Source organism: Pseudoliparis swirei, chromosome 16 (assembly GCF_029220125.1).
Source record: "Pseudoliparis swirei isolate HS2019 ecotype Mariana Trench chromosome 16, NWPU_hadal_v1, whole genome shotgun sequence".
NCBI classification, from domain to species: Eukaryota; Metazoa; Chordata; class Actinopteri; order Perciformes; family Liparidae; genus Pseudoliparis; species Pseudoliparis swirei.
The window spans coordinates 2,820,706-2,838,639 of NC_079403.1; the positions used below are offsets into that span (position 1 = coordinate 2,820,706).

At 38.8% G+C, this 17,934-nt stretch overlaps 1 protein-coding gene across 1 annotated transcript; it reads left to right on the top strand.

Moving 5' to 3' along the window:
• Positions 1-952: 952 nt before the first annotated feature.
• avl9 (AVL9 homolog (S. cerevisiase)) lies at positions 953-15,471 on the top strand. Its single transcript, XM_056433566.1, has 16 exons — positions 953-1,260; positions 2,588-2,708; positions 5,073-5,158; positions 8,574-8,645; positions 8,860-8,949; positions 9,059-9,125; positions 9,598-9,638; positions 9,710-9,748; positions 9,831-9,900; positions 10,263-10,693; positions 11,390-11,524; positions 11,608-11,827; positions 12,267-12,384; positions 12,602-12,655; positions 13,922-14,010; positions 14,811-15,471. Exons 1-16 carry the CDS (start codon positions 1,177-1,179, stop codon positions 14,936-14,938), a joined length of 1,845 nt encoding a protein of 614 aa, XP_056289541.1. The 5' UTR covers positions 953-1,176; the 3' UTR covers positions 14,939-15,471.
• The last annotated feature ends 2,463 nt before the right edge of the window (positions 15,472-17,934 follow it).

Below are 17,934 nucleotides of genomic sequence, written 5' to 3' on the forward strand. Positions count from 1 at the left end.
AGTCGATACCTGACGTCATTGTTTGATTCTAACAAAGGTGGCAGAGTCGAATCCAAGATAGTTCCCCACCACAGTTTCCTGTTGTCTGCCAGGTCCAGTCAGTAATTTTATTAAATATTTTCATTGCAGAACAATAGGCAAATTACACCGTTTACTGCACTTAATTTCTACATGTATATGACAACTGTGGTTATTAGTTATGTGGGGATACATGTTTTACATACACAACAGGCTCGTATAATATAACATATGGAACATTGTGATAGAATATACTACCAACACTGTAAATTAACATTAATTAGACACTTCGATTAGCAACAACAATAAAATACTTACATACTCAAATGTTTTCTGAAACGTTGTGTTTTTAAAATGTTTTTTGTACATTAAAATATACATTAAAAATAAAGATACTTTAGTATTGATTCATGTGTATTTTTTAAGAGTATATGTATATATATATATCTCAATATATATATTATTTGTAAGTATCTTTAACTTAAATATATATATATCTATATATATATATAAATTATATACATTTATCTTATTTGTATTTATTTATATATATATAATCTATACATTGTAGTGTATTTATATATATATACAATCTATGTAATTGTATATTTATAAGTGTGTCTTTTTTATAACAGTATATATCGTATAATATACTATGTATAACAGAATAATAAATAGTATCTTTCACTTAAATATATATATTATATACATTTATTTTAATTTTATTCATATATATATATATAAACAAATACATATATTCAAATATATATATATACATATACATTATACATATATTTATTTTAAGTTTATATATATATAAATATATATATATATATAATATTTATATATATATAATATAGATGTATTTATTTTCGCCTTACACGAAGAAGGAAGTGCGCAGCAGGGACTCCTCTCACTTCCGGTCGTCCTCTGACACGCTTGGACGAACCGGAAGAGAGAACCGTCTCCGCGGTGGTTTGTGTTTGTTGCTCCCAGTCCGCGGATCCCGCAGTGTGTCTTTCTGTGTGTGTGCGCGCGCGCGCGTGTGTGTGTGTTTGTGTTCTCGGAGGGGGGAAGTAATCATCTTCTGTCTGCCGTGTTTACATCCGACCCCCGAGTTAAAGCATCCGGGGGGAAGAGGAAGAGGAGGAGGAGGGAATGGAGTCTCACGGCAGGGACGAGCTGAAGGGTCCGGTGCTGCACATCGTGGTGGTCGGCTTCCACCACAAGAAGGGCTGTCAGGTACGCAGCCGCACGACACTGCGCGAGGAGGGCACTTCGTTCTGCACTGCGATGCTCATGAGTCAGAGAGAGCGAGAGAGAGAGCGAGAGAGAGAGAGAGAGAGAGAGAGAGAGAGAGCGAGAGAGAGAGAGAGAGAGAGAGAGAGAGAGAGAGAGAGAGAGAGAGAGAGAGAGAGAGAGAGAGAGAGAGAGAGAGAGATTGTTTTTAACAATCAGCTGTTCGCTCCGGGGCTCCTAAGGGTTACGTAACATGTGCTCTGCTGCCCAGTTTGGGCATCTTTCCAGGTCTGTGTGTGTGTGTGTGTGTGTGTGTGTGTGTGTGTGTTTCTTCTCTTGCAGGCTGCAGCTTGCTGTCTGATTGTTTATCTTGTTTATTAACCTTTTAAAGACGGAGCTGTTTGATATCACTCATGTGAGGATTGTGCTCCTCTGTGGGATTTTAAAAGCTTCACTCACTTGTCATCTTTGATTATATATGAATCAGATGAAGCCAAAATGACTCTTATTGTCCTTTAAATTATCTTCTTCTTCTTCTTCTTCTCACAGTTTTCTGACTTGAGTCAGCATCGAGCTCCAATGAGGAGACAGCGTCTCTGTATCATGTGACATCATTTATTATTCATCTAAAATGTCATCTCTTGATTTATTTAACGCGGCTTTCGGGAGCAGGAGAGAAACATTTAAACCGTTTTATGACGCGATATAATTATAATCAATTTCAAGTTTGTCTTTTATTTAACTCAGTTAAATAAAATCTTTATTCAACAACAAGTAACCAAAACACAGACGAACCCTGTAAATCATTTTAAATGCGAAGATATTTAATTTATTTTTTGCAGATACAAAAAAAATAAGTACGCTTTTGATAAATCCTCCCAAAAATGTACTTTCTGTAAATAAATGTAAAAAAATGTGAATACTAAACCTTCTAAAATTCTCCTCTTTTGAATCAAAACTTTATGCATAAAAAGAAAAAAGACAAAACGACACCTGTAATCACGACTCCTCGAAACCTGTTTTAATTTTTGCATTTTAAAACCAGCTCTTCGACTTCACCCCCTCTAATAACCTCCTCCTCCTCCTCCTGCTGCCCGAGGAGAAAGAGATAGAAACAAGATTGTGTTGTCATGACGCGAGGCTCTGGGGGGGCGAGGTCATCCGATCGGGGTCGCCCGTCTCCTGCCGGGTGTCACATTTTGGGTTCTCGGCTCCTTTTCCATCTTCTTGTATTTCACCCGCCGCCCGTCTGTCTCTCTCTGGGGGCTCGATGATCAGATCATTTACAGAGTTAATGACCCCCCACACACACACACCCTTTGACCTTCAGGTGGAGTTCTCGTACCCGCCGCTGATGCCCGACGAAGGTCACGACAGCCACCTGCTGCCGGAGGAGTGGAAGTACCTCCCCTTCCTGGCGCTCCCCGACGGGGCGCACAACTTCCAGGAAGGTACGTCACTGATAGCTCATCGGGATTTTTTTTAAAGAACAATGTGTGTTGTTAATCAAAATAATCCGAGGTCTAAAGCTTCTGACGGAGAGTTATCCTCAACACCGGAAAAAAAAAGTTGTTTCTATGCAATTAATTTTTTTACTTTATACATCTATATACATACAAAAAATATATATTTCTATATTAAAAAAATATATGTATATCATTTTTTACAACAAAAAAATTGACATACACAACAATTACAAAATAATATATACAAATGTATTTTTTAAATTTGGCTTTTTTCACCCTGAGAAATAAAAGCTCACCAATTTTATTTATTTAAAAAGGAGAATTGATATATATATTTTTTTCTTAAACTTGAATTTAAATTGAGAAAGAAAACAAAAAAAACATGATTTTGAGAATTACAGTTGGTTGACGATTTATTTGTGTCTTTATTAAAAATAACTTATCTACTTTCTTAGCTTTGATTGATATTCGATTTGTTGTCTTTTAAAAAAAAATAGAAAATCTGCTCAGTTTTCTCTCCATATTTCTACTCAGACTTCCCAGAGTTGTTTTTGTTTTTAAAGCATTAATCTGTGATTTAAACCAGACTTCCTGGATTCTTATCTTTGTGAGGGACTTTTTTATAGCCACTTAAAGTTTGTTATTAAATCGTCTTAAAGGTGCAGAAAGTTCTTTTCTTTCTCAGACTGAATGTTTTCGTCTTTTCAATACAGAGAAACTTGTTTATCTCAACATTTCTATGCCACTGTGAGTCCGTTATAGATTTTATTTAAAGGTACAGTGCGTCGTTTTTGAAAGCAGCAGCCTGTAAACGGGGAACACGTCCAGGCTGTAGAGGCCGAGCCGGGCCCTGCGGTCATGTGACTTCCTCGTGGCTCCTCGTGATGTCCGGCGACGGGACAAACCGAGAAGATTTAAACCGACGCCTAAATCTGATAATCGCTCCCGGAGCGGCTTCAGAGGAAGTCACACGAGTTTTGGAAACGGATGACGTCATAATCATTGTCTTTCTCGCTCGTTGCGGCTGTTCTATAATACACATTTTTCGTGGATCTTCCAGTCAACACAAAAAGTCAGCTTTTGAGCAGTCATTTTGTGTCTTTAATAAAAAGATTAAATATGCACAATTATCCCACAATGCAATGCTCAAAAGGAAATGGATGAGCTGCTTATAGTTGCAAAATATTTAAACAAATTGTTTGAGAACAATCTCATAAAAGAAACCAACAAATATTAATATATATATATATATATATATATAAATGAATAAATGTATTTAAAAAATATATTTAATATATATATATTTCTGTTTTTAATATTATATTTTTGTTATAGTGTGTATATATATATATCACAAAAATATAAAATTTTATATTTGTGTTATATTCTATATATAATATAACAAAATATATATATATATTTATTTATTGTGTGTTTTTGAAGATCTCTAAATATCCAGCTGCCAGGACGTCGTAAAGTAAAATAATTTGATGAATAAATTAAATAACATAATATTCAGTGAGCTTTGATTTTAAATCGGGCTGGGACGATAAAATGTTGTATTTCTGCTTGAAAAACTACTTAAAATATTGAATCGACTATCATAATAGTTGCAGGTTGAATTTTCTGTCGATCCCTTAATTGAGTTTATTTACCTCCTTCATTATTACTAATAACTCATTGACACCACGAACACTATCACATCACTTTCACACCGTTAACTGTGAAAGTTGCATGAAAAAATGATGTTTAATCTAATATTTTCCGCTGGTTTAATTTCTAAGACGAGTAGAAGTGTTACGTGGCGTGGAATGTGAAGTACCTCCGAAAACACGGGACAGTAAACACGGCGCTCAGAGGACGCGCCGAGCGGCTCGGTTTGTTCTCCGAGTCGATCGGTTTGTTCTCGGGAACAACGACGGCAGGTTTTTCCAGTTTGGGAAGCGTCTGCAGCTCTGCAGCTTTACCACAAACTCGTTGTTACAGAAGTAAGTCCTGTTGCAAAGGATTGTGGGTCGGCACAGCGTCCTGGTGTGACTACGTGTTGGGACACTAAATGGTTTTTTTTGATGTACTTGAAGGTTTTATTAAGTTTCAGGAGGACGAAGGAGAATCCAGGAGAAGTTGTTTTATAGAGCTGAAGGGCTTCTAGGGCAGAACAATTAGTTAGACAATAAATTGAGATTTAAAAGACGATAAAAACAAAGTGAGAATAAAACTATAAGATCCGCCCATTCTGCAGATAATTAAAGAACTTTAGTGAAGGACGTGACTGTCATGTCGCTGCAACCGTACGAATGAATGTGTTTATTGATGTTTATTGTTGTTTGTTTACTGTTTGTGTTGCAGACACTGTGTATTTCCACCTGCCGCCTCTGAATGAAGACATGAAATGTGTCTACGGAGTTTCCTGTTATCGACAAATAGAAGCAAAGGTCAGACACGTTTAGTCTAATAACTGAGGATATGACTGTCTTATTTATATGTATATATATATATATATTTTTTTTAAGTTACTAGACATATTTATACATACGTTTTATTTTTTATTTTATATATATTAAATATGACATATATATATATTATATTAAATATATATACAAAATATATAGATTTTTTATATATTATATTTATTTTGTCTATACATATATATATATATATATAAATAAAACATGTTTGTTTATAAACGTGTTTATATTAGGGCTGTTAAACGAGAAAAAATTTAATCGGGTTAATCACAGGTTTTTGTGGATTAATCATGATTAATCACATATTACCGATATTCTCGGTATATTTTGTGAGAACATAGAGATTTATGACAAAAGACGGATATATTCAATTCAATTCAATTCAGTTTATTTGTATAGCCCAATTTCACAAATTACAAATTTGTCTCGGAGTGCTTTACAATCTGTACACATAGACATCCCTGCCCCAAAACCTCACATCGGACCAGGAAAAACTCCCAAATAACCCTTCAGGGGGAAAAAAAGGGAAGAAACCTGCAGGAGAGCAACAGAGGAGGATCCCTCTCCAGGATGGACAGATGCAATAGATGTAATGTGACCAGAAGGACAGATTTAGAGTTAAAATACAGTCAATGAATGTGACAGAGTGTATGAATAGTTCATAGTAGGCATATTCCACGATGGAGACCTCCACGATCCATCAGGCAGATGGCAGTGGGGAGGAGGAGTGGGCGGAGTCTCAACAGTGGGCGGAGTCTCAACAGGACAGTGGCGTAATCAGGAGCAGGAATTCCACGACCCAGACCTCGATGATCCATCAGGCAGATAGGATCTATGTCGTCTCATAGGGTCCGATGACCCCATGAGACGTGAAGTCAAAAGGACTCCGGGGAGAAAGCAGAGTTAGTAACGTGTGATTGAGAGATGAAAATTCATCCTTAAGGAGAGAAAAAAGAGGAGATAGGTACTCAGTGCATCCTAAACGTCCCCCGGCAGCTATAAGCCTATAGCAGCATATCAAGGGGCTGGACCAGGTGAACCTGATTCAGCCCTAACTATAAGCTCTGTCAAAGAGGAAGGTCTTCAGTCTACTCTTAATCGAAGTGACTGTGTCTGCCTCCCGGACTGAAATTGGAAGCTGGTTCCATAAAAGAGGAGCTTGATAACTAAAGGCTCTGGCTCCCATTCTACTTTTTAAGACTCTAGGAACTACAAGTAGTCCCGCATTTAGTGAGCGTAGCTCTCTAGTGGGGCAATATGGTACTACAAGCTCCTTAAGATATGATGGAGCATCACCAATCAAGGCTTTGTAGGTTAAGAGAAGAATTTTAAAAGTGATTCTTGATTTTACTGGGAGCCAGTGCAGAGCAGCTAGTGCAGGAGTGATGTGATCTCTTTTCTTAGTTTTAGTGAGAACACGAGCTGCAGCATTCTGGATCAACTGGAGGGACCTAAGAGACTTATAGAGCAGCCTGATAATAAGGAGTTGCAGTAATCCAGTCTCGAAGTAACGAACGCGTGAACCAATTTTTCTGCATCTTCTTGAGACAAGATGTGCCTGATCTTTGAAATATTACGTAGATGAAAGAATGCAGTCCTTGAGATTTGCTTTACGTGGGAGTTAAAGGACAAGTCCCGATCAAAGATAACGCCAAGATTCTTTACAGTGGTGTTGGATGCCAGGGCAATGCCGTCTACAGAATCCACATCACCAAATAATTGATCTCTGAGGTGCTCAGGGCCGATTAAAATTACTTCGGTTTTGTCTGAGTTTAACATCAAGAAGTTGCAGGTCATCCATGTTTTTATGTCTTTAAGACATGCTTGAATTTTACAGAGTTGGTTGCTCTCCTCTGGTTTTATCGATAAATATAGTTGAGTATCATCTGCATAACAATGAAAGTTTATGGAGTGTTTCCTGATAATATTGCCCAAAGGAAGCATGTATAAGGTAAATAAAATTGGTCCAAGCACAGAACCTTGTGGAACTCCGTGATTAACGTTGGTGGTTATCGAGGCGTCATCATTTACAAATACAAACTGAGATCGATCTGATAAGTAGGATTTAAACCAAATTAGTGCGGTGCCTGAAATGCCAATCGACTGCTCCAGTCTCTGTAACAGGATGTCATGGTCAATGGTGTCGAATGCAGCACTAAGGTCTAACAAGACCAGGACAGAGAGGAGTCCTTTATCTGCTGCCATTAAGAGGTCATTTGTAATTTTCACCAGTGCCGTCTCGGTGCTGTGGTGTTTTCTAAATCCTGATTGAAATTTCTCAAATAAACTATTATGATGTAGAAAGTCGCACAACTGATTTGCGACCACTTTCTCAAGGATCTATATACATTTATACATTCTTCTATACAATGGTGCTGCAACTCAGCAGTTATTTAGCAGTTTTCTTCCATATGGAACATTAATACATCTTCATCCTAAACAGAATGTTTAACCCTCCTGTTACCTTTCGGGTCAATATGATCCCATTCAATGTTTAATGTCGGTGTTCTTTGGGGTCAATTTGACCCCAGGCTGTTTTTCACTGTGTCAAACATAGAAGAAATATCAACTTTTTTATTTATTTAAAGGGCTATTTAGGTAGTCAACAAACAAACATAAAGTACCTCACACTTAAACTTGGGAAGCAATATTAATTCTAATAATTTTCTGGAGATCGATAAGTGTTAACGCAACGCGAAGAGACATAAATGACATGCTGCTGTGGAGATACGATCAACAACAGACGTTTAGTTTAATAAAAGAACAAAGACGTGCTCTAGAGAACATGTCAGGGGGTGGGCCAATCTCTTTAATGTCATGCGATCTACCGACACTACGCCGCGATCGACTGGCAGGTCGCGATCGACGTGTTGAGACCCTGATCTACAGGAAGTAAAAGTCGTAACAAGGTTTCCGTAGGTGAACCTGCGGAAGGATCATTACCGATGAACAGACCGTCTGCATGAGAGCGGACAGAGTTCAGATTGAAGTGGTGTATTGGAAGCTCATTTTGCAAGTGACTTTTTTTCGTCCCGACGACCAACAACAGACAGATTGGAAGCTCATTCTGCGCATGCGTTAAATGCGTTTAAAAAAAACAAACTAGTTAAACCTGTAATTGAATTAACTGAGCTAACGCGTTATTTTTCACAGCACTAGTTTATATATGTGTGTATATATATATATACACACATATATAAATATTAATTAAGTCTTTATTTGTTTTTGTCTGTATATATATATATATATATATTTATATTTACATACATACCCACAAAATAAATTACAAAACAATTAATACATTTAAAAATAATTATAAATATATATAAACAAAATAAATATTCCATATAAAAACAAAGTATTTAATGTTTTAATGTTTCAGGCCCTGAAGGTGCGGCAGGCCGACGTCACCAGGGAGACGGTGCAGAAGAGCGTCTGCGTCCTCAGTCGAGTGGTGAGTCGCTCAGAGACAAGTACGACACACTTGTACTTATACTTCATTAAAACTACGAACATCACGTCTTTCTTTTTCTTTTCGTAAATATCTCATAATCATTTGACTTTTGTGTGTAAAAAAACAAACAGAGCAAAAGACTGTTTATAAATGTGTTTTAGACCTTTCCTAACACACACACACACACACACACATGCTTGTTTGTGATTGGCAGCCTCTCTACGGGCTGCTTCAGGCGAAGCTGCAGCTCATCACACACGCCTACTTCGAGGAGAAGGACTTCTCGCAGATCTCCATTTTAAAGGTGAGAATATATATTGAGATATATATTAAATATATACTCTTGTTTTCCTCTCCTCTTGACTTCCTGTTTCCTCCTCTTGACTTCCTGTCTCCCCCCTCCTGCCCTGCAGGAGCTGTACGACCACATGAACGGCTCCCTGAGGGGCTCGGCCCTGGAGGGGTCACAGATGTATCTCGGTGGGTCGAGCAATATTTAAAGTGTTTTAATGTCCCCTTCAAAGTAAAAGCATGGGCAAAATGTTCTTTAAAAATATATGTGTATATATGTATTGTCTTTCAATAACAATAAATCAAATAAATCAAAATCTATTGCATTTATTTAATTAATTAAATTGGACAGAAATCATAATTGTGACAACAGAAATTAAATTTAATTTAATAAATAAAAAAATACAATAAACAATTAAATATAAAAATTCGAATAGAAATAATTAGTACATGATTGTTAAAAAAACATACATATATATATATGTTTAAAAAATAGAAAATTCCAAATAAATACTGCAATACAATATTAATGAGAGTTTTCTAAACAGGTTATTTATAATGTAACTTTAAATGTTTAACTTTCATGCATTTTAACTTACAAAGGTTAAATTTTGTATACATATTTCACCGTCGTTAACTCGACTTTCTCTCTGCCCTTCAGGTTTGTCGCCGAGGGATTTAATTCTGCACTTTCGACACAAGGTAGCGAATCACACGGCGGCGCCGACGCTCCGTCAGCGGTCAGCGAGTAATGTTCCACTTTACCTCCGCAGGTCCTCATCCTCTTCAAGCTCATCCTGCTGGAGAAGAAGGTGACGCATGTTTTCAAGAGAGACGGCATTTACTTAGGGGGGAAAACACCGTGAATAAGGTTGTTGTTGTTGTTGTTTGCAGGTCCTGTTCTTCATGTCTCCGGTCAACAGACTAGTGGGAGCTCTGATGACCGTGTTGTCGCTGTTTCCAGGTCAGCAACACATCCTCAACTCAATGTTTGAAGTGAAAGATCATATAAAAGTACAGCCGTTGTCTTTGTAGTAAAAATGTGTCTGACGTTGCCCATCTTTCCCATTTCTGCCCGTTTTGCCAATTTTTCCCATTTCTGCCCATTTTGCAATTTTTCGCCCATTTTTGCCCATTTTCCCTTTTTTTGCCCATTTCTGAAATGTTTGGCCAATTTCTGCCCATTTTGCCAATTATTGCCATTTTTTGCCAATTTTCCCTTTTTTTGTACCAATTTCTGCAAATTTTGCCAATTTTTGCCCATTTTCCTATTTTCTGCCCATTTCTGCCCATTTTTGGCAATTTTTGCCCGTTTCTCCCCTGCAGGTATGATCGAGCACGGCCTGGTGGACTCGTCCCACTACCGGCCTCAGAGCGGCGCGGCGGAGCACCTGCCGCCGCTGGAGAGCGTCTCCGGAGTCGAGGGATTCGTCTCCGTGTCCGTCACCGACTTCGCCGACGGCGAGCCGGAGGGCGACGACCGCGGCCTCCTCAAGCCGCCGCCGTCGCGCGGCTCTCCGGAGTCCTCGGAGAGCGAGTGGGAGACTCTGGACCCCGGCCTGCTGGACGAGGGGCCCGAGGAGGCGCCGGCGGAGGAGGACGCCGAGACGCAGCCGCTGCTGGACGCCTTCGACTCGGCGGGGACGCCGATCACGGTGCAGCCGCAGGCCGCCGGCGGGCAGGGAGGAGTCGTCCAGGGTCTGGTGTCCGGCCTGGAGGAGGACCGGTACGGCCTGCCGCTCCCCGTCTTCACCAAGGTAACAACGCTCTGTGGCTCTTTCTTCTTTCAACTTTATTTTGAAAAGTCTGAATTGTCTGAAAAGTCTGAATTGTTTAGCTTTTCTTTTCTTTTTTAAACTTTATTTTGAAAAGTCTGAATTGTCTCGTTTTTTTATTTTGAAAAGTCTGAATTGTCCCTAAAGCCTGAATTGTCTTGCTTTTCTTCTTTCAACTTTATTTTGAAAAGTCTGAATTGTCTGAAAAGTCTTAATTGTTTCACTTTTCTTTTTTAACTTTATTTTGAAAAGTCCGAATTGTCTGGTTTTTTAAAATTTTAATTTACTTTATTTTGAAAAGTCTGAATTATCTCATAAGTCTTAATGGTCTTGTTTGTTTATTTAAACTTTATTTTGAAAAGTCTTAATTGTCTTGCTTTTCTTTTCTTTTTTAAACTTTATTTTGAAAAGTGTGAATTGTCTCATTCTCCCGTCTTGCGACAGGTAGTCGTGGTTGGCTTTCTTAAGAATCGTGGTCCCGATCAGATTTTTGGGATCTCCAAAAAATAAAATCCATTAAACTCTAATTTCAACCGTCAGACGGCTCATTGAAACCTTTCCTCCCCCTTCAAAATAAAAGATAAATATTAATAGATAAATAACTTCACGCCGACGGCTCTTCAAAATCACCCGTTGAGCCGGCTGTATTAGCGTGACCTTTGACCTTTGCGTTGCCAGGGTTACCTGTGTCTGCCCTACATGGCCCTGCAGCAGCACCACCTGCTGTCCGACGTGACGGTGCGCGGCTTCGTGGCCGGCGCCACCAACATCCTGTTCCGCCAGCAGAGGCACCTGAGCGACGCCGTCGTGGAGGTGAAACATTTCACCGCCCGAAAAAAAAGTGTTGATGACATTTAAACGGCCGTTTAATGTTGTTTATGTTTATTCTCTGAAAGGTGGAAGAAGCCGGAGTCCACGTCCAGGACCCCGAGCTCCGCAGGACCCTCGCCCTGACCACGGCCGACCTCCGCTTCGCCGACTACCTGGTGAAGCACGTGACGGAGAACCGAGACGACGTCTTCCTGGACGGGACGGGCTGGGAGGGCGGAGACGAGTGGATCCGGGCGCAGTTCACCCTCTACCTCCACTCGCTGCTGTCCTCCGCCTTGCAGCCAGGTGGGGCATTCTCCCTCCTGACCACCAGGGGGCGACTCAGGGGAGACAACGCAACTTTAACACATGAAGCGTAGACTTCTATACAACCAGAGGAGTCGCCCCCTGGTGGTCAGGAGAGAGAATGCAGCTTTAACACATGAAGCGTATACTTCTATACAACCAGAGGAGTCGCCCCCTGGTGGTCAGGAGAGAGAATGCATGTGTTAAGACACCGTATCTTTTTTAAGTTTTGGCTTATTTTAGCTCGACGTGCCATTTTCTAGCTGCTAAGTGATTTAAAAAAAGTTATTTAGTTTTTTAAAATTTATAATGGTTAATTTCTTTCCAAAACGACTTTCATTCAAACAACCCTGGTCTTCTGGTTTTGAGTTATCTCTTCTAGAGATGCACCTCGCTCACGTTTTGAATCCTTTAATCGTTAAACGTCTGTTGGTTCCAGACAACGAGCGGCTGCTCGCCGACTACGGCGTTCCCTTCGTGGCGGCCTGGAAGATTACCCACAACTACCGGGTGTGGTACAGCAACAAGCACCCGGCCATGGCCGCCATCACGCCGGGGTGGGTGGAAACTTATTATTATTATCATTATGAGTGTGATTCATTGAAGAAGTATTCCTTTAATAAATATAGAAACGGGCTGAAACGTGGGGAAAATGCAGCGACAGCAACTATTTTAATGGCCGATATTATTATTGTGACATTTGTTGTTGTTGACAGTTCAGATTTATTAGAAATAATCATGTTTTGAGACAAATGAATGAATCCTCCTCCTCAGACATCCGTTCCAGGGCCAGTACAGTGTCGCCGACGTGAAACTGCGACTCTCACAGTGAGTACTCATCGTCTCCTAATACATAAATAAATACTGCGACTTTAGAGAAACAACAACAACATGTGAAACGTAAATAAACACAGTGCCAGATAAAGCTAATTTTTCTGTCTCTCACTTGAAGTTGTGTGTTGGCGCCCTCTTGTGGAGGCGAGAGGTCACTGCAGGGATATATACATGTTGGATATTTCACAAAGTGTTTATAATTAAGTGTTGTACAATGTAAAGAGTTTAAATCCTCTAAATACAGCCGTGTTTTTATCTATTTATTCCTTTTTTAAGAACTTTTTACCCGTGCTTTTTGCGTGTTTTTTTCTGTTAAAATGTCAACAACATTTTCTGACTTCATATTTGTGTTGACGTGTGGCGCAAAGCATTGATTTAAGAACAAGAATTTTAATTTGTCGTCCCTACTACCTGTTGATTGTTAGCATTACTACAAAATAAAAGACGAGGAAAATATGAGGGGAAAGCATTCAAATATTAAGATTAATAGTTTGAAAAATATGTTTGTGTTGGGAAGAAAAAACAAAATTAATGATTAATACACACACAAAAAATGATTTAGACGCACACACTCTTCCTTTTGTTAAAGATATAAGTTGAGACAATTTAGTTACTATTCAAATAACCAATGACTAAATCGTTGATTAAAATCCACAATTTATTTACCGGTAACCATTTAATTTTGGAACATATTGTGTAATAATATTTTGTTCCTTTAACCCTTGTGTTGCCTTCGGGTCATTTTGACCCGAATCAATATTACACCCTCCCCCCGCCTGTGGGTCATTTTGACCCGATTCAATGTTTAACCCTCCTGTTACCTTTATATTTGCTAACATATTTTACCCTTTGGGTTCAATTTGACGCCAGCAATTAAAACCTCCAGAAAATTATTAGAATTAATATTGTTTTCCAAGTTTAAGTGTGAGGCACTTTATGTTTGTTTGTTGACTACCGAAAGAACACCGACATTAAACATTGAATGGGGTCAAATTAATCCTATGGCGGGTGGAGGGTGTAATATTGATTCGGGTCAAAATGACCCTAAGGCAACACAAGGGTTAAAACGGCTTCTACCTCTCTTACTTTGAAAATAAAGATAAAAAAGGAGGCGGGCAACAGATTCCCCCAGAGCTTCCCCCATTGGTCGGTTAACTCGTTAAATAATTAAGGAGACGGCGTCTTAAATCTTTTCACTTTATTCTCCTGCTGAACGTCTCTCTCTCTCTCTTTCTTTCTTTCTCTCTCTCTCTCGTCCAGCTCGGTGCAGAACAGCGAGAGAGGGAAGAAGATCGGGAACGCCATGATGACCACGAGCCGGAGCGTCGTCCAGACGGGGAAGGCAGTGGGTGAGGAAGCTCGTTAAGCCCCCTGGTGGTCAGGAGAGAGAATGCAGCTTTAACACACGAAGCATAGACTTCTATACAACCAGAGGAGTCGCCCCCTGGTGGTGAGTCAAGAGAATGCAGCTTTAACACACGAAGCATAGACTTCTATACAACCAGAGGAGCCCCCTGGTGGTCAGGAGACAGAATGCAGCTTTAACACACGAAGCATATACTTCTATACAACCAGAGGAGCCCCCTGGTGGTCAGGAGAGAGAATGCAGCGTTAACACACGAAGCATATACTTCTATACAACCAGAGGAGCCCCCTGGTGGTCAGGAGAGAGAATGCAGCGTTAACACACGAAGCATATACTTCTATACAACCAGAGGAGCCCCCTGGTGGTCAGGAGAGAGAATGCAGCTTTAACACACAAAGCATATACTTCTATACAACCAGAGGAGCCCCCTGGTGGTCAGGAGAGAGAATGCAGCTTTAACACATGAAGCATAGACTTCTATATGACCAGAGGAGTCGCCCCCTGGTGGTCAGGAGAGAGAATGCAGCTTTAACACATGAAGCATAGACTTCTATACAACCAGAGGAGCCCCCTGGTGGTCAGGAGAGAGAATGCAGCTTTAACACATGAAGCATATACTTCTATACAACCAGAGGAGTCCCCTGGTGGTCAGGAGAGAGAATGCAGCTTTAACACATGAAGCATAGACTTCTATACAACCAGAGGAGTCGCCCCCTGGTGGTCAGGAGAGAGAATGCAGCTTTAACACACGAAGCTCTCCATAAATCTTCTTCCTGTCCTCAGGTCAGTCTGTGGGCGGAGCTTTGACCAGCGCCAAGTCGGCCATGTCCTCCTGGTTCTCCACGTTGGCTCAGCCGCCGGCGGTGACCCCCGCGGAGCGTCCGGAGCCGGCCGCCGAGGTCCAGCCCTGAACCGCCGGAGGCGTCGGTGGACTTGAGAGACGCTTTTTATGAAGGATAATAACGACGACGCCGAGGGTCTCCTCCTCGTGTTCGGCGACTCCCGGCAAAGTCCCCGTTCCTCCTCATCGTCACCGCGAGGCGGAGAGACTCAAAGAACCTCCCAGAAGCGTCGAGCCGGCCGCTCCGTGTCCGTTCTGCATTTTGATGGATGCTTTTTCCCGCGAGACACTAAAGACGCCGGCGTTGTGTTTTTTTTCGCGGTGTTGCAGGATTTTACTGCAAGAAGAAGAAGAAAAAGCACGAGCTGCGGCACCTTTTTAAAAAATCGTATTTTTTCGGCGCCGTCTCGGTATGTAATCGTATGTGGTTGTCGTGGTAACTGCATGAAAACAAACAAAACAAGAAAACTAAAAAAAAACGTCATAGTTTTACTTTTTAAGTTCCTACTGTGAATAATTAAAGAGATATTGATTTCGACAATTCTACTTTAATTTAAGTTTGTTTGACATGAGACAATAAATGCTACACATTTACAGAACATTTATATTTCTATTCGCGCTTTTATTTTAAATATTTCACCTCGTTTTAAATATCGACGCATTCAGTTATATTTTTTTATTTTACTTTATTTTCGGTCTTCAGAATTCTCGTTTCCATCGCAACATTTTAAAGATGAAGGAGGGGATTCTCTCCTTGCTCCATTTCGACATTTTATTTATTTCCTGTCGTCATCTTTCTATTCTGCTGAATTCACACCGACATAAATACAAAAATCTGAAGGCTGTTGATGGAAAGACCTGGAACCTCCCTCCACTATGAAGGAACCTGCGTTGGGCCTTTTTTATACTACATGTTATATTTATTTAGTCTGCGAATAGTTTAAAGTTGGATAAATTATTTATTTGTGCGCGCATAAACTCATAGATATGTTTTATCATGACACTGGAGAAGAGAAGGTCTTTGTTTGTGACTCTTAGGAGACTCTTTATCTCGCGGCTGTAGTTTTTTCGTGGACCTTCCAGATGTTTTCTCTCCTCACGGCAACGTACTCAACCACAAGAGGATCCAGGAGGTCTAATGAGGTCCTAAGAGCTCCAGTGAGCTCCGTCCAGTCCGGTTTACAGCTGTAACGTCATCCTTCAGTCTTTAAAACTATTTAAATGGGTTTTTAAAACCTTCTTTGGCTTTTTGGGGATTTTTTTTTTCTTTCATTTTTGGATGAAGCAAAAAACAACTTGAATAAAAAGAAAAATCTTCTGTTAAAAGCAGAATTTTTTTTGAATTCCATTTTTTATAAATTTATCCTGTCATTTCTTTGTATTTAACATATATGCATACAAATCACTTGAATTGTCTAATTAAACTCAAACACCTGGGGTTCCCTGAGCCCTTGAATATATTGTGGATTAAAATTCACACTTTTTTCTGGATGCTTTTACTGTATTGGAGAGGAAGTGATGCTACACACTATATCGCTGTATTAAAAAAATACAAAAATAAAGCGAAAACTTTGATTTTTTTTAGAAGATATTTAATTTGATCTCTTTGGGTACAAAAGTGTAAATGTAGGTCAGCCAAACATCTCGTGTGGGTTTGTTGTTGTTGTTTTACCGCATGGCCACAAACAAAATCAAAATTTAAGTGAATGCAGGAGTTATGTTCTAAGATGAAGTTTTTGAACAATATTTATTTCTCAACACTAAATTTACCAAAGGAAGTTACGGTAGTAATGGTAATATAACTTATTTAAGGATTTATTGCTTTTATTTACCGAAGCCAATAATGTTCATTTTAAATATTTTATTTTATATTCATTGAAAAAAACATGTTTTACTTTCACTTCCCCAATGTTTACTATTTTCTGTAGGTCCATTTAAAAAATAAAATCTATTTTAAATTGATGTTTTAATGCAGTAAAATGTGAAAAATACACAATGCAAACTTGTTTTTGCAAAAGAAAAGAAATTACATTTATTATCACGTTTAAATTAGCTTTATATTTATATCTTCTTTTAGTGCAGATATAAAAAAAATCTTTAAAAAATGACGATGTTGTGTCATCTGCTTATTAAATAAGTTTTGGTAAATCAGGACTCAACTTATTGTTTTTTTATATTTGAAAAATGTAACTTATTTCCAGAAATACACTTCCGTTCAAAAGTTTGGGGTCACCCAGACAATTTCGTGTCTTCCATGAAAACTCACTTTTATTTATCAAATGAATTGAAAATTGAATAGAACATATAGTCAAGACATTGACAAGGTTAGAAATAATGATTAATATTTGAAGTATTAATTTTGTTCTTCAAACTTCAAGATCAAAGGAAGGCCAGTTATAGCTTATATCACCAGCATAACTGTTTTCAGCTGTGCTAACATAATTGCACAAGGGTTTTCTAATCAGACATTAGTCTTCTAAGGCGATTAGCAAACACAATGTACCATTAGAACACTGGAGTGATCGTTGATGGAAATGGGCCTCTATACACCTCTGGAGATATGTCATTAGAAACCAGACGTTTCCACCTAGAATAGTCATTTACCACATTAACAATGTAGAGTGTATTTTTGATTAATGTTATCTTTATTGAAAAAACAGTGCTTTTCTTTGAAAAATAAAGACATTTCTAAGTGACCCCAAACTTTTGAATGGCAGTGTAGGTCAGAAACATTTAAACTTGTTTAAATTCCTAGTTTATTTATTAATAAATAATGAACTGGAAAACCCTTATAACTCAGATTATAATTGTATTAAATACTAATACATGCAGGTATTTAAATAATTCAGGGTAAAGTTTTCAGTAATATCACTTTTTTTACCATAAATCAGAGAAATATAAACATATTTAATTTAATGTTAATTTAACAAAATGAGATGTAAAAAAAAAAAATCAGTAAAAACATTATTGACCTTTTTCACAAAAAAGTAAGAATAATCTAGCAAGACATTAAACTTAAAATAATGCGAAAATAAAAACACATTTAAATGAAGATGAATTTTCTTT

Bases quoted from the DNA above. Each gene is read 5' to 3' on its own strand.
- avl9 (XM_056433566.1), top strand. From the start codon at position 1,177: ATGGAGTCTCACGGCAGGGACGAGCTGAAGGGTCCGGTGCTGCACATC. The intron at 2,709-5,072 runs GTACGTCACTGA...TTTGTGTTGCAG, and splicing joins GGCGCACAACTTCCAGGAAG to ACACTGTGTATTTCCACCTG. The intron at 9,639-9,709 runs GTAGCGAATCAC...TTACCTCCGCAG, and splicing joins TTCTGCACTTTCGACACAAG to GTCCTCATCCTCTTCAAGCT.